The sequence below is a fragment of the Coregonus lavaretus genome, assembly GCF_964263955.1.
Source record: "Coregonus lavaretus genome assembly, chromosome: 11".
Classification (NCBI taxonomy): domain Eukaryota; kingdom Metazoa; phylum Chordata; class Actinopteri; order Salmoniformes; family Salmonidae; genus Coregonus; species Coregonus lavaretus.
Genome location: NC_139998.1, coordinates 48,011,334 through 48,038,468, shown reverse-complemented (window position 1 = coordinate 48,038,468; position 27,135 = coordinate 48,011,334). Strand labels below are relative to the sequence as shown.

The 27,135-nt window shown below is 43.8% G+C and overlaps 1 protein-coding gene across 1 annotated transcript; it reads left to right on the top strand.

The window, feature by feature from the left end:
- Positions 1 to 21: 21 nt before the first annotated feature.
- Positions 22 to 24,649, top strand: LOC311137466 (spindle assembly abnormal protein 6 homolog). The gene is made up of 17 exons (XM_084171998.1): positions 22 to 238; positions 618 to 678; positions 1,259 to 1,338; positions 1,412 to 1,516; positions 1,599 to 1,770; positions 2,091 to 2,168; positions 2,289 to 2,408; positions 3,601 to 3,792; positions 4,178 to 4,372; positions 4,492 to 4,581; positions 4,824 to 5,003; positions 5,216 to 5,297; positions 5,456 to 5,589; positions 8,911 to 9,045; positions 9,383 to 9,486; positions 9,720 to 9,814; positions 23,915 to 24,649. Exons 1-17 carry the CDS (start codon positions 174 to 176, stop codon positions 23,980 to 23,982), a joined length of 1,956 nt encoding a protein of 651 aa, XP_084028124.1. The 5' UTR covers positions 22 to 173; the 3' UTR covers positions 23,983 to 24,649.
- The last annotated feature ends 2,486 nt before the right edge of the window (positions 24,650 to 27,135 follow it).

The following is a 27,135-nucleotide window of genomic DNA, read 5'->3' as shown; positions in this document are numbered from 1 at the left end:
TTTCGACGTTACTTCCGTCGCGCCTTTCTCAAGTGGACGCTTCCTCAACGGTCATTCGCGGGAGAGAAGCGCCAAACTCGAAATTGAAGTGCCTATTTTTTAACAAAAGCCATACAAATCTAACCTTGGTATTTGCAATTTAGACACTACATTTTTTGGAGTATGAAACAATCATGACAGAAACACTTTTCAACAAGCGATTGCAAGTGCACGTGAAATGCAAAGATTGCGAAGAAAGGTAAGTTCGATTGATAGCTAGCCAACTAGCCATCATTAATGTTAGCTAGCTACTGTAACTAACGTTAACTAGATATCAAACAATATCGACACTTGCGGTCTAAATAGATAGTTCATCAATTTGATATAGTCGGGTTTTGGCAGTAGCGATTAGCTAACTACAGACTACCCAGCAAGCTGTGTTACGACGCGTTACATAACTAGCTAGCTAGCTAGCTAGCTAGCTAGCTAGCATGTTCAGGAACGTTAAGTTATATTTGACATGTCATCTTCGGCACTCCTCGCCAGATGGCGCTTGATGATAACAAATATCTCAATGGAGTTGTATGCTACGACTAAAATACATTGAATGCATCTTTCTTGCTAACTTTACATTACAGGAGAGGAAATATCAGAGTCAGCATTGAGCTTCAATTGACAACTAATCCAGTCCACAAAAGGGTAAGTTGCGCTCACAACCATGACTACTTGGTTGGTGTTTTGCAAGACTGGATTCTGTTCCCATCATCACCCTCCCTCCTTTCTATAGTGTGAATGAGCAATGTTTCAGAAACCAGTACATTGATCTCGAAATGCATTGCTTACTACCGTGGCCATGCATAAATACCCAACTTAAAGATATAATTATCAATACAATATCATCATACATAGCGGGGTGACTTCCTCTGTACAGAAATCAACAACAACAAAAGTTTCCTGTCACCATGGAGAAGCACCAGTCCTAATGAGCAATGAAGCTTTAAAGCCACATAGTGGGTGTTTAATGGGAGTGAAAGTTGCAAAAGGGTGGCTCTCTGGGGAGGCATGCATGGGTTAGGCTGTTCATGGACCTTAATGGTTTTCAAGGGCTTACCTGCAAACATTAGCGACTGGATTCTGCTTAATTGAAATTAGTTGACGATGTACTTCCCCTGTTGAAAGGATTCCCTATCAGGTCTGCTTTTCCCAAATGTCAGTCCTTCCCTCAAGGTAGTAGTTAGTAACATAGCCACTGTAGCTAACACAACTTTGTGCATTCTAGGATCTGCTGGTGAGACTGACAGATGACACCGATCCTTATTTTCTGTACAACCTTGCCATATCAGAGGAGGATTTTCAAAGGTATCTTACAATTCAAAGTCATTGTGCCCACTATAATGTGCATACACTAATCCTACGTCTTCTCTGTCAACAGTTTGAAAGTTCAACAGGGCCTGTTGGTAGACTTTGCGTCCTTTCCTCAGAAGTTTATAGACCTGCTAAACCAGTGTATCTCGGAGCAAGACAAAGAGAATCCAAGGTGAGGAGACCATTCTCTCTAAGCTCGTTGAACGTCTCCACTGACTGTGAGATCATGGACATGTGACGTCTCCTTTCCCTAGGTTTCTGCTCCAGTTATCTCCATCATCCCCAGTATTAGACCACAGCCCTGCCCACCTCAATGTTGTGGAGACCAATGCGTTCAAGCACCTCACTCACCTGTCTCTGAAGCTGCTACATGGGACTGACGTGGAGATCAAGAAGTACCTGGCGGTTTGTCTCTCCTGTGTGAAGGTCAGTGAATCTCCCGTTACTACCTCAGAAACACTAGGGGGGTGGTTTCCCGGACACAGATTTAGCCTAGTCCTGGATAAAAAAAACAAAAACATTTTTGATGGAGTTTTTCCATTGAGGTTGGTTTTAGTCCAGGACTAGGATTCATCTGTGTCCAGGAAACCACCCCTAGTTGTCTTAGTGACCTCAGTCTTGGGAATGGTTGATAGCAGACCTATGAAGAACCGTGGGCGATTCCGTAAGGCCAGACAGACTGCAGTATACTAAAGTCTGAGAAACTTCATTGTATTTGAAGTTATCCCCCCATTTTGATCTGTCAGGAGGAGAAGCAGCAGTTGGAACAGAGGCTGAAGAAGACTGAAGATGATCTCTCCAGGCAGCTCAGCTACACGCAACAGGTAAAGCACTAGTTGATCTTGATTGATTCATCTATAAATGTAGGTGTGATAACCACTTGAAAAGTAACGTCTTAAGTGGGTCCCGATGAAACGGTCACCTTTCATATAAACGTCTTACAGACTCTGTCGGAGAAAAGCAGAGAGCTGGACAAGCTGCGGTCGGAGTGGACCAGCCAAACAAGCGCTCTGTCAAGTCGCCACTCTCAGGACCTCACTGCGGAGCGGGAGAACGCCTTGGAGGTATCAAATAACATCTCATATTATAAGTCTGATGTTTAGTTAACTGCCTCAAATAGTCTAAGTGCTTTTCCAGTTATCAGAAGACATAAAACCTTGATTGTTTTTTTTTTCTCTATTTGATATATGACAGGGGTCTCTGATAGAGGAATTATGGTAAATGACTAAAATTGTTCCACTCCAATACAGATGATGACTGTGTTAGGGTTATCATTATAAACCCACTAACAGAGGGGCTTAGACTGTGGAAATGTACAGGCCGCCTAAAGGTGGGCGGAGCAAAGTTCCTTTGTGTGAAGGGATATAAAAAGCTGTGTGTATGTTTTGGGGCCAGAGCTCTCATGAATAAACATACAGATTATTCTTGCTGGTTGTGGACCTTGTTTAATTCATTATTAAAACCAGAGCATTACAACCTCTGGGAATTATTCAAGCTTGAGTTTAGTTAAGAGATAAAAATTCTCGTGACAGTCTCCAACAGGTTGATCGCGATAGCTCGCAGCCGACCTGAGAAGCTCGCCAAACAATTCTGAAAGTACATGCAATTTTCACGTTCCACAGCAAACTGTCATAAACAAATCTCACAAGTAGACACCGCAAGCTCCCAGCTACTATCTAATCAACGCAACATTGACATTATCTCCACCCCTGGTTAGCCACTATTCGCTTAAAAAGCCAAACCTAACACTATCTGCCAATTCATTTCCAGAAATATTTCCCCTGTCTTGTCTGTATGGTGCGCGTGTGTGTGGCCAGTTGATGTGATAACCGTCTTGCGGGTTGACAGAAACATTTTCCCAAAAACCTTCTCAATTAAATGTTAACTGCAAAATAGGTTTACCTGGCAGAAATGTATCATGAGTAAGTATATCATTTGCATCTATTATTTATTTGCTAACTTTGTCATGGAATGAGCAGCAGCGGTACAGAACCATTGCTAGACTGCACATTAGACAGCACATTCCTCACTCGCTAGAAGCACAATTAAAGGGCCAGATGCGCAATTAAAGGGGAATTACACCAAAAAATTAAAATGTGTTTTCTACTAGACCTAAAATAAATGGTCTTCTGATATGATTTAAGCATTGACATGAACCCAGAACATCCGATTTCATTGTTTCTTTATGATATATGATTTCTCCCCCCCAAAATAAGTGTTTTTCTCTTTTGATGTTTCTCATCTGGCTCTGTGCAGACACAAACCAGGCTGCAGCAGCAGAACGAGCAGCTGCGCCGGGAGTTGGAGGGAGCCCACACGAAGAGCACCCAGCAGCTGCAGAGCAGGCTGGTCGAGCTGGAGGCCTCCAACAGGGACCTGACTGAGAAGAGATACAAGAGCGAGTCCACCATCCGCGACTTCAAAGCCAAACTAATGGGACTGGAAGAGGTGGGGGTGGGGGAGCAAGGGGCCTTCCTTTAGTGGGGGAAATGTCACAAAAACTGCCACTTTTGTGAAGACATTTTAAACTTGTCTGAAACACTCCTAGGATAAGTATCTGTTGGTTCATATCATGCATGTTTTTTTGACATCCATATTGAATTCCTGATTTGATAGTGAAATTGAAATCTTGCCACCATGTTGACCACCAATGTTGTCCAAATAACCTGCTGACAAATCAAATCAAATCAAATTTTATTGGTCACATGCGCCGAATACAACAGGTGCAGACATTACAGTGAAATGCTTACTTACAGCCCTTAACCAACAGTGCATTTATTTTAAACAAACAAGTAAGAATAAAGTGTGTGTGTGTGTGTGTGTGTGTGAACAGGAGTCTCAGCGAGCGAAGCAGCAGGCCCTGTCTCTTCGGAGGGAGAACGGCACCCTGGACACGGAGTGTCACGAGAGGGAGCGTCAGGTGAACCAGCTGCAGACGCGGGTTGCAGTCCTGGAGCAGGAGATGAAAGACAAGGAGCAGCTCGTCCTCCGCACCAAGGAAGTGCTGGAAGCCACTCAGCAACAGAAGGTAAGCAGTCAGTCCCCCGGGCAAATGGAGAGCATACTATCAGAAAAGCCAGGATATTTGTTCAAATTAATATTGATGAATTATGTAAAAACAGTGACATTCTGTGTGTTTGTGTGTAGAACTCAGTGGAAGGAAATGCCGAAAGCAAACAACTCCAAATAGGAAAACTGGAGGCTACAGTGAAATCCCTGTCTGAGGAACTCATAAAGGTTGGTTACTTACATTTCCAATCATGGCTTTTTGTTATGCATATCATGGTCTGAAAATACATGGCCACAGTCTCAATCCAGTCAAGTTAAAATCCACATGTCCTTGTCTGCTCATGCACTTATTTTAGTCTAAATATTAATACCAATTTTGTCATGATGCTGATCACATCCCCTTTGAGAAGAAATACATTCAGCGTGGGGGTGAAGTACCGTCTTGACACTACCTCGTGTTTACTTCCTAGGCCAACGGCATCATCAAGAAGTTGCAGGGAGAGCTGAGGGGCCTGGTGGGGAAGATCAAGGTGAAGAACACTGTGATGGTGTCTCAGGAGAAGGTGCTCCAGGAGACCCAGGAGAAGCTGCACAAAGCCCAGAGAGACCTGCAGGACACCCAGCAGCAGCTCAAGCATAGAGACGAGGAGGTGTGTGTTTCCTTTACAGGGTGTGTCCACTACCTTAAATACGAATCTGAGGACAACAAAAACAGGCAGAAATGGCTGCTGAAAGACCCAATGCATATCTATATATATGTGTGTGTGTGCAAGTCAAGTTCTGAGGAGTAGTGGGCGCTGACCTAATTCTTGGCATCAAGTTTGGATGAATCTTTTTTGTTGTAATTTCCTTTCCCCTGTAGGTGTCGAAATTGAAGGAGCAGTTGGGGGAGACGGTTCAGAAACTAGACGAAAGCAGGGAGGTGCTGAAAACAAACGAGAATGGTATGGAAGGTCTTTTAAAGAAATGGTTCACAAAAAATACAACTTTACATGATTTTGCACTTATCCTTGGCTGTTGTCAGATTACCTAATATTTGTATTCCTTTAGTATTTTCCCTTTTTTTTTCTCCCTGCAACAATGGATTTGTTTTATCCTTCAGTTATAATGTGGCTGAACAAACAGCTGAATGAGAACCAGTTATCCAGGAAGCCGGAGACCCTTGGAACGTTTGAGACTCCTTCAGCTCTCTCAGCATCAACTGGACAGAGGATGGGCAGTGCCTCTCACAACATGGTAAGCACTAAACATGTCATGGTACACGGTAAGATATTGGTTTGATATCTTTTAGTTGCAGTGGGTAGCATGTTTGTTTTAAATTGCAGCTTTAAATACATGTGTCGATTTCAAAGTTAATTTGAGTTATATGCATGCTTCTTAAAGGCAGACTCCGCAATATGACATCATACACAGGCAGGGCAACTTCCTGGTTGTAGACTTCAACAAAAATCGAATCTGCTTAGACTATCTGCCGCTATTGGTATTTGGCAGATTTAAATTGGATTGTTTTCTGTTAGTAGGGACACGTTACGCAGGCGTCAGGCGCAACGTTTTGGAACGTTCAGATATACAGTACCAGTCCAAAGTTTGGACACACCTACTCATTCAAGGGCTTTTCTTTATTTTGACAATTTTTTACATTGTAGAATAACAGTGAAGACATATAAACAATGAAATAACACATATGGAATGATGTAGTAACCAAAAAAGTGTTAAACAAATCAAAATATATTTTATATTTTGAGATTCTTCAAATAGCCACCCTTTGCCTTGATGACAGCTTTGCACACTCTTGGCATTCTCTCAACCAGCTCATAAGTTAGTCACCTGGAATGCATTTCAATTAACAGGTGTGCCGCCTTAAAAGTTAATTTGTGGAATTTCTTTCCTTCTTAATGCATTTGAGCCAATGAGTTGTGTTGTGACAAGGTAGGGGGGGTATACAGAAGATGGGCCTATTTGGTAAACGACCAAGTCCATATTATGGCAAGAACAGCTCAAATAAGCAAAGAGAAACGACAGTCCATCATTACTTTAAGACATGAAGGTCAGTCAATACGGAAAATGTCAAGAACTTTGAACGTTTCTTAGTGAAGTCGCAATAACCATCAAGCGCTATGATGAAACTGGCTCATGAGGACTGACACAGGAATGGAAGACCCAGATTTACCTCTGCTGCAGAGGATACGTTAATTAGAGTTACCAGCCTCAGAAATTGCTGCCGAAATAATAAATGCTTCACAGTTCAAGTCACAGACACATCTCAACATCAACTGTTCAGAGGGGACTGTGTGAATCACGTCGAATTGCTGCAAAGAAACCACTACTAAAGGACACCAATAAGAAGAAGAGACCTGCTTGGGCCAAGAAACACGAGCAATAGACATTAGACTGGTGGAAATGTGTCCTTTCTCTTTGTGAGACATGGTGTGGGTGAACGGATGATCTCCGCATGTAATTTAAGGCACACTTAACCAGCATGGCTACCAGAGCATTTTGCAGCGATACGCCATCCCATCTGGTTTGGGGTTAGTGGGACTATCATTTGTTTTTCAACAGGACAATGACCCAGCACACCTCCAGGCTGTAAAAAGGCTATTTGACCAATAAGGAGAGTGATGGAGTGCTGCATCAGATGACCTGGCCTCCACAATCCCCCGACCCTTGTTACGCCAGGGTAGTGGGTTCGATCCCCGGGACCACCCATACGTAAAAATGTATGCACACATGACTGTAAGTCTCTTTGGATAAAAGTGTCTGCTAAATGGCATAATTTTATTATTATTATTACCTCAACCCAATTGAGATGGTTTGGGATGAGTCGGACGACAGAGTGAAGGAAAAGCAGCCAACAAGCGCTCAGCATATGTGGGAACTCCTTCAAGACTGTTGGGAAAGCATTCCAGGTGAAGCTGGTTGAGAGAATGCCAAGAGTGTGCAGAGCTGTCATCAAGGCAAAGGGTGGCAATTTGAAGAATCTCAAATATAAAATATGTTTAGATTTTAACACTTTTTTGGTTACTACATGATTCCATATGTGTTATTTCATAGTTTTGATGTTTTCACTATTATTCTACAATGTAGAAAATAGTAAAAAATAAAATAAAACCCTTGAATGAGTAGGTGTGTCCAAACTTTTCACTGGTACTGTAAACTTGCCTCAGACATGTACCGTATTGGTCCGAATATAAGACGACCCTGATTATAAGACGACCCCCCGTTTTTCAACACAAACATTTAGAAAAACAGATTTGCAGACTAGATTTGCCGAACAAAGAACTTCATTTTATTTTAAAATAACAATATTAAAAACACAGTGAATTAAACACAAAGGCAAACTATGTACAGTATGATTCAAAATTAATATCAAGCAATAATAAAGCAACATTTTTAAATAACAGAGAAAATACAGGCCACACATTTAACTAAACTTAACAAAAATTCGCCAAACTTCTCCTCCGATGTCTCTCTATCCCTCACACACGTCCTCTGCCCCGCTGTGTTCGCTCTCGCTGTCATCGCTCCCCAGCTGCTCCGCTTCCACCGGCTCCTCCCAAAGCACGTCGTCCTCGCTGCCGTCCAATGCATTTGAGATGCAACATTTTTTAAAGCCATCGATGATGCTCTGTGAGGGAATAGCATCCCATGCATGCAGGATCCATTCACACAGTAGACTTCTCTCCGAAGTCTGACGGCAGGCGTTGGGCCAAACTCGTTCTCCGTCTAAGTGACAGTCCATTACGCCGCATCATCCTACGACACCAGCCGAGGCTGGCTTTAAATCCAGTGATGTTGAGCTCTCTGGCGATTTCCAGGGCCTTAACCTGGATGACAGCTCTGGTAATGGGCATTCCCTCACTTCTTTTTTCCCTGACATATTCAAAAACCCTCCGGTCAACCTCAATGAAACGACCACTTTGAGGACCACGGAAGGATTTTCGCTGACTGTTAGCATCTTTTAGACGTTGTTTTTCTGCTCGCCATCTTCTTACATTACACTCAGTGACCCCGAATGTCTTGGCAGCTTGGCAGTTGTTAGATGACTCTGCCTTATTGACAACCATTATTTTGAAATTGGCATCATAGCTCCTCCGCTGTTGTTTATTGACCTGGCCCACTTTTGAGCCACTTGTCTCTAAATGGTCAGCCTGTCTTTCCATCTTTAAACACCGGTAACGGGCTGGTTGTTAAGGACGCCTCTTCCCTCCGTCCGGAACGAATTTTTGGCGCCATCTGTGCCCGCGAATGTGTATTGACATTTAAAGGGAGCGCCGAAGAAGAGAAACTGCGCTCTGAATACTAGACCCCGAATATAAGACGACCCGACTTTTTTGGACCTATTTCGAGGGGAAAAAAGGCCGTCTTATATTCGGACCAATACGGTATAAAAAGGAATTATGTAGTCTCTATTCATGGTATTTCTATCTGCAATGTTCGACAATGTCGTGAATGATGACATATTGTCAAGTCTACCTTTTTTAAAAAGTTACGATTCGACCAGCAAAAGCGCACACAATCAGATCAGCTCAAATCATGTGTGCTTGATTTTGTTTTCAGTTGGACAGCCGAGTGTTTCCCTCCTCGGCCGGACAGGGCTACCCCATCACGTCTACGCTGAACTCCAAACTTTCCTCCCTCCCTCTGTCCAGCCGCTCCGTCTTCTCACTACACAACCAGGGCCCTGGTCCCAAGGCAGGCTCATCTTTTCTCCTTTGTTACTCTGAATTCTAATTGAAAAGTAATGTTATATTTAGAAATGTGTTGAAATAGGTGTGGTTTTGCAACGACACAGCCTTGAATTTGGGCCACAACATGAATAGCAATTTGGATGATTTACCTAAACACTAATAATTAACTATTTCCTTACGTTGACTGTAATTTCATCCTGGAAGAACCAATACAGTTCTATAAGGTGTGGGATGATAAGGCAGCTTGAACTCAATTGTATGTTGTGGTTCCTAACTCGTTGCAACTGTATTCAGGAGTTTGCTTGAATTCTGACTTTATGTTGACCTGGGCTGAATTGCAGGTCCAGTTTAACCCCATGAGTACCAAGCCCGGCATGTCTCCTGTGGAAGTGAGGGACGGGAGCCCCACAGCACAGCATCCCCCTCAGCCCTCCAACAAAGAGAAGTGAGTCCAGCTCTCTGTCTGGGGCTTCCATGTGTGTTTCTAGTTTAGTTTGTATGCTTTCAGCATCAGAATTAACTTGTAAGTGTTCAGAAACGTTTTCTCTGCTCACTTTTACATTAAAATAGCTCCCGGATTATTGGATGGTGCATCACCATCGGCAAGAGCCCAAGACAATCTACTTTATTCTCTGGACCATTCATTCAGACACTGCCTTTTTTTTTTTTTACTTGTAGTGGCGAGCCTGCTGGATTGGAGTCCAAGTACTTTGAGAAGCGAGACGACAGCATTCCCCTCCGTGGTCTGTTGTCTGGCATGCACCTCAACAGAGGTAAGACCACATCCATGCCTGCTTTGTGGACACTGGGGGGGGTATTTGTTTCTGAGCTTATGAGGGGAAGTTCAAGTTCACTTTACATGCCTCTTAAGTCCCTTCTCAATGGGCACACCACGTCATTTCAACATGGAAATGTGGGTAATATTGGGTTGAGAAATTGATCAATGAGATTACAACCTTTATTCACCCTCTCAAAAAGACAGCAAGACATTTGTTGATTTCCCAATGTGTTATCACTATGCTTTTGACCATTTAAAAGCACAACAAAGTTCAAATGGGAATACAATGTCAGACGTTGTGTATTTATACAACAGAGTAATGTGTTATCACTGTGCTTCATCAAATAGCCAAATGACCTGGATTGTAGTTGAGATTACATTAAAAGTACACGGTGCAAGTGATCAATGCTGTTTGAGATTCTGCATTATAACAGCAATTGTGAAGATCTCCACAGACCTGCAACCTTAGCATGCTATCTTGAACATGCACGCTTTGGATGATTATATAACAAGACATTTATAGTTAGGCTACAGAAGGCTCATTTTAAGGTTGAATAAATACTGCTAGTCATTAGTTTGTAAGATAGCCTTAACTTTAGGCTATTTACTATATTACATAAGTAATATTGAATTGTGTTTGGTTGACAACGCAACCAAATATCAACTTTAAAGGATATCTAATGCTTGGATAGTTTTAATCTGAGCCACTGGCTTAATCCTTTTCTTTTAACTTTTTTCTTTTTGGTTTAGTTGGAGACGTGAATCCAACATATCATTTGTTAACTTGTCGATAAGTTAATAGGCTATTTGCTGTATTGCAAAAGTGATATTGAGCTGTGTTTGGTTGTCAACGCAACCAAACATCAACATTTGAAGGAGATGTATATTTTCTGACACTGACTTAGTCTGGCTTTAATTCCAGTTTGTCAAAAAATGTATAATTGATATGTTGGATTCACGTCTCCATCTCAACCAATAATAAAAGTTAAAGAAAAGCGCTAAATCAAATCCACATTTATTTAAAGTTCATTTAAAGTTTGATTTGATTTAGTCATATTCTTTACCTTAGATTTTTGGTTGAGATGGAGACGTGAATCCAACATATCAATTATACATTTTTTGACAAACTGGAATTAAAGCCAGACTAAGTCAGTGGCACAGGTAGACCTATCCAAGCAGAAGATGCATCTCCTTCAAATGTTGATATTTTGTTGCGTTGACAACCAAACACAATTCAATTTCCAGTTTGTCTACAGATGTTGGATTCACATCTCCATCTCAACCAAAAATCCAAGTTAAAGAATAGGACTTAATCTAATCAGATTTTAAATGCACTTTATTTAAACGTTTGATTTGATTTATTCCTGTTCTTTAACTTAGATTTTTGGTTAAAATCAACCAAAGCTTGAAACCTTAGGCCTATATGTATTGTCTATTTTTTGTTTAACCCTGGGTTGAATTTAAACAATAGCTGTGGATGATTTTGAAAATGCTACAGTTGAAGTCGAAAGTTTATACACTTAGGTAGAGTCATTAAAACTTGTTTTTCAACCACTCCACACATTTCTTGTTAACAAACTATAGTTTTGGCAAGTCGGTTAGGACATCTACCTTGTGCATGACACACAATTTTTCCAACAATTTGTTTACAGACAGATTATTTCACTTATAATTCACTGTATCACAATTACAGTGGGTCAGAAGTTTACATACACTAAATTGACTGTGCCTTTAAACAGCTTGGAATATTCCAGAAAATGATGTCATGGCTTTAGAAGCTTCTGATAGGCTAATTGACATAATTTGAGTCAATTGGAGGTGTACCTGTGGATGTATTTCAAGGCCTACCTTCAAACTCAGTGCCTCTTTGCTTGACATCATGGGAAAATCAAAATAAATCAGCCAAGACCTCAGAAAACAAATTGTAGACCTCCACAAGTCTGGTTCATCCTTGGGAGCAATTTCCAAATGCCTGAAGGCACCACGTTCATCTGTACAAACAATAGTACGCAAGTATAAACACCATGGGACCACGCAGCCGTCATACCACTCAGGAAGGAGACGCGTTCTGTCTCCTAGAGATTAACGTACTTTGGTGCGAAAAGTGCAAATCAATCCCAGAACAACAGCAAAGGACCTTGTGAAGATGATGGAGGAAACAGGTACAAAAGTATCTATATCCACAGTAAAACGAGTCCTATATCAACATAACCTGAAAGGCCGCTCAGCAAGGAAGAAGCCACTGCTCCAAAACCGCCATAAAAAAGCCAGACTACGGTTTGCAACTGCACATGGGGACAAAGATCGTACTTTTTGGAGAAATGTGCTCTGGTCTGATGAAACAAAACTAGAACTGTTTGGCCACAATGACCATCGTTATGTTTGGAGGAAAAATGGGGGACGCTTCCAAGTCAAAGAACACCATCCCAACCGTGAAGCACAGGGGTGGCAGCATCATGCTGTGGGGGTGCTTTGCTGCAGGAGGGACTTCACAAAATAGAAGGCATCATGAGGAAGGAAATGTATGTGGATATATTGAAGCAACATCTCAAGACATCAGTCAGGAAGTTAAAGCTTGGTCGCAAATGTCTTCCAAATGGACAATGACCCCAAGCATGCTTCCAAAGTTGTGGCAAAATGACTTAAGGACAACAAAGTCAAGGTATTGGAGTGGCCATCACAAAGCCCTGACCTCAATCCTATAGAAAATGTGTGGGCAGAACTGAAAAGGCGTGTGCGAGCAAGGAGGCCTACAAACCTGACTCAGTTACACCAGCTTTGTCAGGAGGAATTGGCCAAAATTTACTAAACTTATTGTGGGAATTTTGTGGAAGGCTACCCGACACGTTTGACCCAATTTCTAGGCAATGCTACCAAATACTAATTGAGTGTATGTAAACTTCTGACCCACTGGGAATGTGATGAAAGAAATAAAAGCTTAAATAAATCTCTCTACTATTATTCTGACATTTCACATTCTTAAAATAAAGTGGTGATCCTAACTGACCTAAGACGGTGCGCAGCAGAGGACTGTAGGCACTACCGGTAGACAAGATGGCGTATTGAATACACAGCGGTACGATTCACCTCAAGATAAAAACATAATATTCAATATGAGTAAGTTAGACTAAATATTAGCACTTCATATATTCGTGGGTAATAACATTCAATCTGGATAATAACACAAAACAAATCATAAGGCTAGAGAAATGTATCGACAAATATTACATCAACAAGCAACACTCAAACATGACGGAGGAGAATCAATCTCCAAGAGAACGCGACTCCTCGACTGATGCAGATGATTTATGCTTTTCACCACTGGGACTGGTAAGTGTGGAAAGCGATCTGTTGAAGTCGATAAATGACAAACTAGGCGTACTAGAGTTGGTCAGTAATGATGTAAAAGAGTTGAAGGCTAGTCTTGAAATGAGTGATGGAAAAGCTGTGATAATGGAGAACGATACAAAACAACTAAAAGGGACAGTCACTAAGATGGAAACGGACGTTAAGGAACTTAAAAAGGAGAACAACTTTCTGAGAGAAGCCTTACTAGACCTACAAACTAGATCAATGGGAGAAAATCTAGTAATAATAATTATAATAATAATTAATCATTTAGCAGACGCTCTTATCCAGAGCGACTTACAGGAGCAATTAGGGTTAAGTGCCTTGCTCAAGGGCACATCGACAGATTTTTCACCTAGTCGGCTCAGAGATTAGAACCAGCGACCTTTCGGTTAGTGGCACAACCACTTAACCACTAAGCTACCTGCCGCCCTGTACTTACCTAGTACTTACTGGTATCCAAGAAAAAGGAGAGGTTACTGAAAAAATTGTGAAGGACTTCTTTCTTACAGCGCTTCAAATCCCACTCGAGGCTGTCAATAAAATCCAACTTGAACGTGTACACCAATTCGGACAGAGATATATATGAGCGTACAATCGGGTAGAAGGATTACTTTATCCTATCCCAGGTATTCCTTAAAGAGGTGGGGTTTCAAATGTCTCCGGAAGGTGGTGAGTGACTCCGCTGTGGGGTGGGGGGGGGGGGGTAGAAGGATTACTTTATCCTATCCCAGGTATTCCTTAAAGAGGTGGGGTTTCAAATGTCTCCGGAAGGGGGTGAGCGACTCCGCTGTGTGTGTGTGTGTGTGTGTGTGTGTGGGGGGGGGGGTAGAAGGATTGCTTTATCCTATCCCAGGTATTCCTTAAAGAGGTGGGGTTTCAAATGTCTCCGGAAGGTGGTGAGTGACTCCGCTGTCCTGGCGTCGTGAGGGAGCTTGTTCCACCATTGGGGTGCCAGAGCAGCGAACAGTTTTGCCTGGGCTGAGCGGGAACTATGCTTCCGCAGAGGAAGGGGAGCCAGCAGGCCAGAGGTGGATGAACGCAATGCCCTCGTTTGGGTGTAGGGACTGATCAGAGCCTGAAGGTACAGAGGTGCCGTTCCCCTCACTGCTCCATAGGCAAGCACCATGGTCTTGTAGCGGATGCGAGCTTCAACTGGAAGCCAGTGGAGTGTGCGGAGGAGGGGGGTGACGTGAGAGAACTTGGGAAGGTTGAACACCAGACGGGCTGCGGCATTCTGGATGAGTTGTAGGGGTTTAATGGCACAGGCAGGGAGGCCAGCCAACAGCGAGTTGCAATAGTCCAGACGGGAGATGACAAGTGCCTGGATTAGGACCTGTGCCGCTTCCTGTGTAAGGCAGGGTCGTACTCTCCGAATGTTGTAGAGCATGAACCTGCAGGATCGGGTCACCGCCTTGATGTTGGCGGAGAACGACAGGGTGTTGTCCAGGGTCACGCCTAGGCTCTTCGCACTCTGGGAGGAGGACACAGCGGAGTTGTCAACCGTGATGGCGAGATCGTGGAACGGGCAGTCCTTCCCCGGGAGGAAGAGCAGCTCCGTCTTGCCAGGGTTCAGCTTGAGGTGGTGATCCGTCATCCATACTGATATGTCTGCCAGACATGCAGAGATGCGATTCGCCACCTGGTTATCAGAAGGGGGAAAGGAGAAGATTAGTTGTGTATCGTCAGCGTAGCAATGATATGAAAGGCCATGTGAGGATATGACAGAGCCAAGTGACTTGGTGTATAGGGAGAAAAGGAGAGGGCCTAGAACTGAGCCCTGGGGGACACCAGTGGTGAGAGCACGTGGTGCGGAGACAACTTCTCGCCACGCCACTTGGTAGGAGCGACCGGTCAGGTAGGACGCAATCCAGGAGTGAGCCGCGCCGGAAATGCCCAGCTCGGAGAGGGTGGAGAGGAGGATCTGATGGTTCACAGTATCAAAGGCAGCAGACAGGTCTAGAAGGACAAGAGCAGAGGAGAGAGAGTTAGCTTTAGCAGTGCGGAGAGCCTCCGTGACACAAAGAGCAGTCTCAGTTGAATGACCAGTCCTGAAACCTGATTGGTTTGGATCAAGAAGGTCATTCTGAGAGAGATAGCAAGAGAGTTGGCTAAAGACGGCACGCTCAATAGTTTTGGACAGAAAAGAAAGAAGGGATACTGGTCTGTAGTTGTTGACATCAGTGGGGTCGAGTGTTGGTTTTTTGAGAAGGGGAGCAACTCTCGCTCTCTTGAAGACGGAAGGGACATGGCCAGCGGTCAGGGATGAGTTGATCAGCGAGGTGAGGTAGGGGAGAAGGTCACCGGAGATGGTCTGGAGAAGGGAGGAGGGGATGGGGTCAAGCGGGCAGGTTGTTGGGCGGCCTGCAGTCACAAGTCGCAGGATTTTATCTGGAGAGAGAGGGGAGAAAGAAGTCAAAGCATAGGGTAGGGCAGTGTGAGCAGGACCAGCAGTGTCATTAGACTTAACAAACGAGGATCGGATGTCGTCAACCTTCTTTTCAAAGTGGTTGACGAAGTCATCCACAGAGAGAGAGGAGGGGGGGGGGAGGGGAGGAGGATTCAGGAGGGAGGAAAATGTGGAAAAGAGCTTCCTAGGGTTAGAGGCAGATGCTTGGAATTTAGAGTGGTAGAAGGTGGCCTTAGCAGCAGAAACAGATGAAGAAAATGTAGAGAGGAGGGAGTGAAAAGATGCCAGGTCGGCAGGGAGTTTAGTTTTCTTCCATTTCCGCTCCGCTGCCCGGAGCTCTGTTCTGTGAGCTCGCAATGAGTCATCAAGCCACGGAGCTGGAGGGGAGGACCGAGCCGGCCGGGAGGATAGGGGACACAGAGAGTCAAAGGATGCAGAAAGGGAGGAGAGGAGGGTTGAGGAGGCAGAATCAGGAGATTGGAGGGAGAAGGATTGAGCAGAGGGAAGAGATGATAGGATGGAAGAGGAGAGAGTAGTGGGAGAGAGAGAGCGAAGGTTGCGGCGGCGCATTACCATCTGTGTAGGGGCAGAGTGAGTAGTGTGGGAGGAGAGCGAGAGAGAAAAGGAAACAAAGTAGTGGTCGGAGACATGGAGGGGAGTTGCAGTGAGATTAGTAGAGGAGCAGCATCTAGTGAAGATGAGGTCAAGCGTATTGCCTGCCTTGTGAGTAGGGGGGGACGGTGAGAGGGTGAGGTCAAAAGAGGAGAGGAGTGGAAAGAAGGAGGCAGAGAGAAATGAGTCAAATGTGGACATAGGGAGGTTGAAATCCCCCAAAACTGTGAGGGGTGAGCCATCCTCAGGGAAGGAACTTATCAAGGCGTCAAGCTCATTGATGAACTCTCCAAGGGAACCTGGAGGGCGATAGATGACAAGGATATTAAGCTTAAATGGGCTAGTGACTGTGACAGCATGGAATTCAAATGAGGAGATAGACAGATGGGTTAGGGGAAAAATTGAGAATGTCAACTTGGGAGAAATGAGGATTCCTGTACCACCACCCCTCTGACCAGATGCTCTCGGGGTATGCGAGAACACATGGTCAGACGAGGAGAGAGCAGTAGGAGTAGCAGTGTTTTCAGTGGTGATCCATGTTTCCGTCAGCGCCAGGAAGTCGAGGGACTGGAGGTTGGCATAGGCTGGGATGAAGTCAGCTTTGTTGGCAGCAGAACGGCAGTTCCAGAGGCTGCCTGCGACCTGGAACTCCACGTGGGTGGTGCGTGCAGGGACCACCAGGTTAGAGAGGCAGCAGCCACGCGGTGTGGTGTGTTTGTGTAGCCTGTGCAGAGAGGAGAGAACAGGGATAGGCAGAGGCATAGATGACAGGCTGTAGCAAATGGCTACAAAAATGCAGAGGAGATCGGAAAGAAATGAGCTAAGCATCTGGGAGCGGAGAGAGCAGGGCCTCCCTTACCAAAAACTTCTACCTCAGAAACTAAAATTGTTTCACTGAACCACCCGAACAAAAACTCTCCCAACTTCCACCTTTAGAGATCAGAATTGTTGTGAACCACAGCGGTTCAATGTTTAAAGGAATAGACTCAACCCACTTTATTCAACTATGACACCATAGCTAACTAGCAAGCTAGCATCCAATAACAATAACACACCGTATAGCACCAACCCTTGGTCACAACAAACCACCAATAGTGTGATAACACACTAAACAGATCATTCGTGTCTGTGTCAAGTTCCTTTCATGACGCAGCAATGATTAGACGTTGGCTAGCTAGGACAAGTATATTGTATTTAGCTACTACCGTACAGTTAGCTGGTCGTGCTGGGTAGCTAGCAATGGCCACTGTGTTGACTTTGTTTGAAGAACGGCTAGCTGGCTAGCTTCGTGCTACACCCGGCACACAATGGCTATTGTGTTGACTCTGACTCTGTTCGAAAAAGCGGCTAGGTAGCTCGCTTCGTGCTACAGCCGGCACTGCCAAGACACAGAAACTACCCACAACAGCCCACGATGCCTAGCTATGACGCCGTAGCTAACTTGCAGGCTAGCATCCATTAACACACAATTTAGCATCAATACTTGGTTACAACAAACTGCCAAGAGTGTATTAGCACACTAAACAGATAATTCAAGTCCGTGTCTAGTTCCTTTCATAACGCATAACGCAGCAAAAATTAAACGATGGCTAGGGCTACATTAACTTTGGAAACAGCTCTCCAGCGTTGCTAATCGATACCAGTAGCTACCCGCTAGCTAGCTAACACACTAAACAGATAATTAATGACCGTGTCTAGTTCCTTTCATAACGCAGCAAAGAAATTAAACGTTGGCTAGCTAGCACATTAGAAGGCACATTAACATTGGAAACCACTCTCCACCATTGCACTAAACAGATAATTACCAATAAACGTTCTCCGCTTCGCCGGTCTCCGCCGTAACAATACTTAACCAATACGTAAACAGTACTTACCTACAATAATTGCCTACGGAAACCTACAATAACTACCTAAATAACTACATAAATACACTACCTACCTACGATCTAAATACATGGTTTAAGCTTTACTCAACACCATATGAGAAGCCAAGCTTACCTCCTGCTAGAGAAGACACAACCTTCATATAATGGTTAAAAGCCTAGGTAAAAGACTTGCTGGCACGAAAATAGGCATGAATGATCAGTTCCCGAGGGAGACTGCAGAACGGCGCAAAGTTCTGTACCCAATCTTCAAGGAAAATAGATTAAAAGGGAAGCGTGTTGCTCTCGTTGTCGATAAACTGTATTTTGACAACCAAATGTTCCGCGACACAAAGACTACTCCATGGCTATTCTGACAGTTCTAATAGAGGAGTCGAATAATGGAACACCCAATACTAGCCATGGTAGGGATTGTAATAATAAAGCACATCTATAGTATTTATAGTATTTTATAAAGGGATAAGACGGTATTACAAGAAAAGATAACAAGCAAAATAATACATCTTCAAATACAACTAATTAGAACACAAGTACTCAATCAACACAGTGGAGATAAAAACATAGCAAATAGAAGGCACAGTATGTGTGGATGTATTGTGGTGTGCATTTTTTGTGTTTGAAAAAGTGTGGCGATAAGTGAGTGAGAAAGGAAATGGTTCCATATCCCAGAACCAACATGTCTGTGAGCAGGGGTTGTGAGAGAGAGCTTTCAATTTTGTGCAGATGAGGGATATACATTTTAGAATAAAGTATACATCTAATCTATTATTTTATTGTCCTATCATGATGGAACGATCCCCAACCCTATATCCTAGACACCCACCTGAGCGACCCATACACCAAAGAGAAGTCCCCATCTGTTTTATGGACCTGCTGTGAGTTGCCTATATGCAGCCAAAACAGAACAATAAATGCGGTCAGAGACCTACTTGTGCAGCACCGCCCCCTCAAGATTCGGAGTCTGCCTGGCAGGGTTGGTCCTACAAAGCCAGAGCCCCCTGATGGGAGAGCATAATATACAAGGAAATTCTCAAAGCTGCTAATGAGAACCTTGACGACCTTGTACCTAGCAGGTGGGGATTCCGGTCGGATACCCCCACCCAGGTAATGGTGGTGCTGGCAACACTGGCTGCAGTAACCCATGGGGAGGGGGTCACACTCGGACATTCAGAGAGGGGGAATATTATTGTGGCCCTCGTGGCACAAAATAATCAAAGGTCTGACTGCACAGAGATGCTTGGGGGAAATGGTTACAACGGGGGACCAGAGTGTTTGTGTCTCAGGGGAAGAGGGTGGATCTGATCTCCATCACCTAGGACTTGACATAGATTAATCAAATCTCACATTGTTGTCAATTTTTGCTGAATCTTGCATGCTTTCTCAAACAGCTGTAACTTTATATGCATTCGTAAATCAGGTCCTTTCTTGAGTTGGGCTCTGGTATGTAACAACCGTTGAGCATCTGATCTTATGGTTGATTGTGGAGGAAAGGGGTGGAGTGTGTTTGTTATCCCACATCTGTTGCAAGGGGGTAAGGATGTTAGGGAGAATATAGGATGAACCATAATTGTTTGCTAAAATAATAATTGCTTGACAAAAATGTAATGTAATATAATGGCAATCCGGGTTATAGGTAACAATCCTATGCATGAACTGCCGACATTATTACGCATATTAATTGATAATGATGGAAATTAAGATATGCAAGATATTTGAATAGATATACAGTGGGCAGAACAAGTATTTGATACACTGCTGATTTTGCAGGTTTTCCTACTTACAAAGCATGTAGAGGTCTGTAATTTTTATCATAGGTACACTTCAACTGTGAGAGACGGAATCTAAAACAAAAATCCAGAAAATCACATTGTATGATTTTTAAGTAATTCATTTGCACTTTATTGCATGACATAAGTATTTGATACATCAGAAAAGCAGAACTTAATATTTGGCACAGAAACCTTTGTTTGCAATTACAGAGATCATACGTTTCCTCTAGGTCTTGACCAGGTTTGCGAATACTGCAGCAGGGATTTTGGCCAACTCCTCCATACAGACCTTCGTTAGATCCTTCAGGTTTCAGGGCTGTCGCTGGGCAATACGGACTTTCAGCTCCCTCCAAAGATTTTCTATTGGGTTCAGGTCTGGAGACTGGCTAAGCCACTCCAGGACCTTGAGATGCTTCTTACGGAGCCACTCCTTAGTTGCCCTGGCTGTGTGTTTCGGGTCGCTGTCATGCTGGAAGACCCAGCCACGACCCATCTTCAATGCTCTTACTAAGGGAAGGAGGTTGTTGGCCAAGATCTCGCGATACATGGCCCCATCCATCCTCCCCTCAATACGGTGCAGTCGTCCTGTCCCCTTTGCAGAAAAGCATCCCCAAAGAATGATGTTTCCACCTCCATGCTTCATGGTTGGGATGGTGTTCTTGGGGTTGTTCTCATCCTTCTTCTTCCTCCAAACACGGCAAGTGGAGTTTAGACCAAAAAGCTATATTTTTGTCTCATCAGACCACATGACCTTCTCCCATTCCTCCTCTGGATCATCCAGATGGTCATTGGCAAACTTCAGACGGGCCTGGACATGCGCTGGCTTGAGCAGGGGGACATTGCGTGTGCTGCAGGATTTTAATCCATGACGGCGTAGTGTGTTACTAATGGTTTTCTTTGAGACTGTGGTCCCAGCTCTCTTCAGGTCATTGACCAGGTCCTGCCGTGTAGTTCTGGGCTGATCCCTCACCTTCCTCATGATCATTGATGCCCCACAAGGTGAGATCTTGCATGGAGCCCCAGACCGAGGGTGATTGACCGTCATCTTGAACTTCTTCCATTTTCTAATAATTGCGCCAACAGTTGTTGCCTTCTCACCAAGCTGCTTGCCTATTGTCCTGTAGCCCATTCCAGCCTTGTGCAGGTCTACAATTTTATCCCTGATGTCCTTACACATCTCTCTGGTATTGGCCATTGTGGTGAGGTTGGAGTCTGTTTGAGTGTGAGGACAGGTGTCTTTTTATACAGGTAACGAGTTCAAACAGGTGCAGTTAATACAGGTAATGAGTGGAGAACAGTGGGGCTTCTTACAGAAAAACGAACAGGTCTGTGAGAGCTGGAATACTTACTGGTTGGTAGGTGATCAAATACTTATGTCATGCAATAAAATGCAAATGAATTACTTAAAAATGAAGTGATTTTCTGGATTTTTGTTTTAGATTCCGTCTCTCACAGTTGAAGTGTACCTATGATAAAAATTACAGACCTCTACATGCTTTGTAAGTAGGAAAACCTGCAAAATCGGCAGTGTATCAAATACTTGTTCTCCCCACTGTACACACACACACACACACACACACACACACACACACACGTGTGTGTGTGTGTGTGTGTATATATATATATATATATATATATATATATATATATATATATATACACACTGCTCAAAAAAATAAAGGGAACACTTAAACAACACAATGTAACTCCAAGTCAATCACACTTCTGTGAAATCAAACTGTCCACTTAGGAAGCAACACTGATTGACAATAAATGTCACATGCTGTTGTGCAAATGGAATAGACAACAGGTGGAAATTATAGGCAATTAGCAAGACACCCCCAATAAAGGAGTGGTTCTGCAGGTGGTGACCACAGACCACTTCTCAGTTCCTATGCTTCCTGGCTGATGTGTTGGTCACTTTTGAATGCTGGCGGTGCTTTCACTCTAGTGGTAGCATGAGACTGAGTCTACAACCCACACAAGTGGCTCAGGTAGTGCAGCTCATCCAGGATGGCACATCAATGCGAGCTGTGGCAAGAAGGTTTGCTGTGTCTGTCAGCGTAGTGTCCAGAGCATGGAGGCGCTACCAGGAGACAGGCCAGTACATAAGGAGACGTGGAGGAGGCCGTAGGAGGGCAACAACCCAGCAGCAGGACTGCTACCTCCGCCTTTGTGCAAGGAGGAGCAGGAGGAGCACTGCCAGAGCAGCCCTGCAAAATGACCTCCAGCAGGCCACAAATGTCTGCTCAAACGGTCAGAAACAGACTCCATGAGGGTGGTATGAGGGCCCGATGTCCACAGGTGGGGGTTGTGCTTACAGCCCAACACCGTGCAGGACGTTTGGCATTTGCCAGAGAACACCAAGATTGGCAAATTCGCCACTGGCGCCCTGTGCTCTTCACAGATGAAAGCAGGTTCACACTGAGCACATGTGACAGCCGTGGAGAACATTCTGCTGCCTGCAACATCCTCCAGCATGACCGGTTTGGCGGTGGGTCAGTCATGGTGTGGGGTGGCATTTCTTTGGGGGGCCGCAGAGCCCTCCATGTGCTCGCCAGAGGTAGCCTGACTGCCATTAGGTACCGAGATGAGATCCTCAGACCCCTTATGAGACCATATGCTGGTGCGGTTGCCCCTGGGTTCCTCCTAATGCAAGACAATGCTAGACCTCATGTGGCTGGAGTGTGTCAGCAGTTCCTGCAAGAGGAAGGCATTGATGCTATGGACTGGCCCGCCCGTTCTCCAGACCTGAATCCAATTGAGCACATCTGGGACATCATGTCTCGCTCCATCCACCAACGTGGCGTTGCACCACAGACTGTCCAGGAGTTGGCGGATGCTTTAGTCCAGGTCTGGGAGGAGATCCCTCAGGAGACCATCCGCCACCTCATCAGGAGCATGCCCGGGCGTTGTAGGGAGGTCATACAGGCACGTGGAGGCCACACACACTACTGAGCCTCATTTTGACTTGTTTTAAGGACATTACATCAAAGTTGGATCAGCCTGTAATCAGCCTGTTTTCCACTTTAATTTTGAGGGTGACTCCAAATGATACCTCCATGTGTTGATACATTTGATTTCCATTGATACTTTTTGTGTGATTTTGTTGTCAGCACATTCAACTATGTAAAGAAAAAAGTATTTAATAAGATTATTTCATTCATCAGATCTAGGATGTGTTATTTTAGTGTTCCCTTTATTTTTTTGAGCAGTGTTTTTTTTGTTTATATTTAAGAGAAAAACATATGGGGGATTGGAAGTAATGCAGACAATTACATTGATGGAAGTTGCAATCTATCTGCAATATTAAAGCTGATCTACCCCCTAAAAAAATACATTTAAAAAATGGAATTTTTACCAAGATTAAATGTCAGGAATTGTGAAAAACTGAGTTTAAATGTATTTGGCTGAGGTGTATGTAAACTTCCGACTTCAACTGTATATAGGCCTAAATGGTATCATTGACTATATATGACTTCTAAAGTATGGTTACATTTCATTTGCTCTGTTAAACCTACCCTTTGAACTTCGACACATACACAATCCATAGCTCAATTGTCTCAAGGCTAAAAAATCCTTCTTTAACCTATCTCCTCCCCTTCATCTACACTGATTTGAAGTGGATTTAACAAGTGACCATAGCTTTCACCTGGTCAGTCTGTCATGGAAAGAGCAGGTATTCTTAATGTTTTGTACACTCTGTGTATAATATTGAAGATCTGTTGTTTCAAAGGTACAAATTCAACATTTTATACAAGGTTTGTCTGTAGAAAATTGGTTACAATTTTGACTTAATCCTGTGGTTGAAATTTCACCCTCAAAACAAGTGAACTTTAGATTTAAAAAAAAATCCTATGTATTTTACACACAGATTCCACGTCATAGTTGACAAATTACATTGAAACAGCGTTGATTCAACCAGTTTGTGCCCAGTGGGTTTGTTCTGCTTTTCTTTCTTTAGCTGTTGAGTTTAAATCCTACACAGTCTTGTGCATTGTCAGTAACGTGCTGAATTAAAATTCAGATTTTATGTCTGTCATAACTTCCTTTTTTCCCCCTGTTGTCTCTAGATGTTCCAAGGCCACCACCAGCCAAGCCTGGCCTGCAGTCTCTGTCCTCCGCTTACTTCCCTGGCTGAGAAGGAATGGAGCAAAGAACTAATGAAATGTTCACAACACACCACAGAATACAACAGTGACTAAGGAGGGTGACCTGTTAGACCAACCACAGATTATCACAGTACCTCCACCTATGTTCATGTTTTTAACCTGTGCTGTGTTTCCAAGTATTTATTAAAAATGATTTTTAAGATAACCAATCAATCGTAATTAAGCCACTTGATCTGTTTGCCAAATGTTACGTTTGTCGGTTGGTTAAAAAAAAAATCACTGTCATCACGTCTTACTCGTAATTAGCGTTGACATAACCAATGCTGTCATCATGTTGCTCTGGGTGTTTTCACTTTTAACCCTGTTACATTTCAATTATAACTTTTAACACTCAATAGTACTCAAGTCCTGGATCGAATGACACTTGAGCCAGTGTGAAAATGTTCAAGTGTTCCCCAAGAAAAGCTGCCGTCTGTTTACATGGTGCAACAATGATAAAAGGTACCTTTTCAATGGTTAACATGTACATGCTAATCGCAAGTCATCACCAGCTTATTGATGAACAGATGCTATGGTTATTCCACCACAGATTGATTGCTACTGAAGTGTTTGCTGTGTAAAAACTGTACATATGGGTGTATGAAATTAATAATTAATGTGTATATCTGTAGATTAAAGTTTTGTTTTCAGAATCTCAAAGTAGTCAAGTCTCTGATCAACTAACTACTGTCGTGGAAATAAAGGACTCTGACCATAAGAAACAAGATTATCTGGTCTGATGAAACCAATATTGAACTCTTTGGCATGAATGCCAAGCGTCACGTCTGGAGGAAACCAGGCACCGCTCATCACCTGGCCAATACCATCCCTACGGTGAAGCATGGTGGTGGCAGCATCATGCTGTGGGGATGTTTTTCAGTGGCAGGGACTGGGAGACTAGTCAGGATCGAGGGAAAGCTGAACGGAGCAAAGTACAGAGAGGTCCTTGATGAAAACCTGCTCCAGAGCACTCAGGACCTCAGACTGGGGCGAAGGTTCACCTTCCAACAGGACAACGACCCTAAGCACACAGCCAAGACAACGCAGGAGTGGCTTTGGGACAAGTCTCTGAATGTCCTTGAGTGGTCCAGCCAGAGCCCAGACTTGAACCCGATCGAAGATCTCTGGAGAGACCTGAAAATAGCTGTGCAGCGACGCTCCCCATCCAGAGCTTTTTTTTAAGGTATCTGTGACCAACAGATGCATACAGTGCATTCGGAAAGTATTCACACCCCTTCACACATTGTTACGTTACAGCCTTATTCTAAAACTGATTAAATTGTTTTTCCCCCCCTCAATCTACATACAATACCACATAATGACAAAGCAAAAACTGGTTTTTATAAATTTTTGCAAATATATAAAGAAATAAAAACTGAAATATCACATTTACATAAGTATTCAGACCCTTCACTCAGTACTTTGTTGAAGCACCTTTGGCAGCGATTACAGCCTCGAGTCTTCTTGGGTACAAGCTTGGCATCCCTGTATTTGCGGAGTTTCTCCCATTCTTCTCTGCAGATCCTCTCAAGCTCTGGATGGGGAGCGTCGCTGCACAGCTATTTTCAGGTCTCTCCAGAGATCTTCGATCGGGTTCAAGTCTGGGCTCTGGCTGGACCACTCAAGGACATTCAGAGACTTGTCCCAAAGCCACTCCTGCGTTGTCTTGGCTGTGTGCTTAGGGTCGTTGTCCTGTTGGAAGGTGAACCTTCGCCCCAGTCTGAGGTCCTGAGTGCTCTGGAGCAGGTTTTCATCAAGGACCTCTCTGTACTTTGCTCCGTTCAGCTTTCCCTCGATCCTGACTAGTCTCCCAGTCCCTGCCACTGAAAAACATCCCCACAGCATGATGCTGCCACCACCATGCTTCACCGTAGGGATGGTATTGGCCAGGTGATGAGCGGTGCCTGGTTTCCTCCAGACGTGACGCTTGGCATTCATGCCAAATAGTTCAATATTGGTTTCATCAGACCAGATAATCTTGTTTCTTATGGTCAGAGTCCTTTAGGTGCCTTTTGGCAAACTCCAAGCGGGCTGTCATGTGCCTTTTACTGAGGAGTGGCTTCCGTCTGGCCACTCTACCATAAAGGCCTGATTAGTGGAGTGCTGCAGAGATGGTTGTCCTTCTGGAAGGTTCTCCCATCTCCACGGAGGAACTCTGGAGCTCTGTCAGAGTGACCACCGGGTTCTTGGTCACCTCCTTGACTAAGGCCCTTCTCCCCCGATTGCTCAGTTTGGCCAGGTGGCCAAGGGTCTTGGTGGTTCCAAACTTCTTCCATTTAAGAATGACGGAGGCCACTGTGTTCTTGGGGACCTTCAATGCTGCAGAATTGTTTTGGGTACCCTTCCCCAGATCTGTGCCTCTACACAATCCTGTATCGGAGCACTACGGACAATTCCTTCGACCTCATGGCTTGGTTTTTGCTCTGACCTGCACTGTCAACTGTGGGACCTTATATAGACAGGTGTGTGCCTTTCCAAATCATGTCCAATCAATTGAATTTACCACAGGTGGACTCCAATGAAGTTGTAGAAACATCTCAAGGATGATCAATGGAAACAGGATCCACCTTAGCTCAATTTCGAGTCTCATAGCAAAGGGTCTAAAAACCTGTTTTCACTTTGTCATTATGGGGTATTGTGTGTAGATTGATTAGGATTTTTATTTTTTATTATTGAATACATTTTAGAATAAGGCTGTAATGTAACAAAATGTGGAAAAAGTGAAGGGGTGTGAATACTTTCCAAAGGCACTGTATGTCTGTTCCCAGTCATTTAAAATTCATAGATTAGGGCCAAATGTATTTATTTCAATTTACTGATTTCCTTTATATGAATTGTAACTCAGTAAAATCTTTTAAACTGTTGCATTAATATTTTTGTTCAGCTGGTTTGTCATCTTCAAACTGAGAAGTTGATATGCATCTTGTGGATTTCCTGAAAGTTCACAAAAAAACATTTGAAAGATAAGAAATATAGCTTGAGGTTAAATGTTTTCTTGGTAAAATAACTGCCTGCAATGTGTCCATCTCACCCGTCGTCAAATAGTCTGCTGCCCAACACAGTATCACTTGAAAACAAACATACAAAAATAGTGTGTATCCCATCTGATATAGTGTACAACTCAAGGTTATGGGCAGAACCCT

Coding starts and splice junctions, on each gene's coding strand:
- LOC311137466 (XM_084171998.1), top strand. CDS start 174: ATGACAGAAACACTTTTCAACAAGCGATTGCAAGTGCACGTGAAATGC. Junction 1,771..2,090: donor TTTGTCTCTCCTGTGTGAAG/GTCAGTGAATCT, acceptor TTGATCTGTCAG/GAGGAGAAGCAGCAGTTGGA. Junction 4,373..4,491: donor AAGCCACTCAGCAACAGAAG/GTAAGCAGTCAG, acceptor GTTTGTGTGTAG/AACTCAGTGGAAGGAAATGC.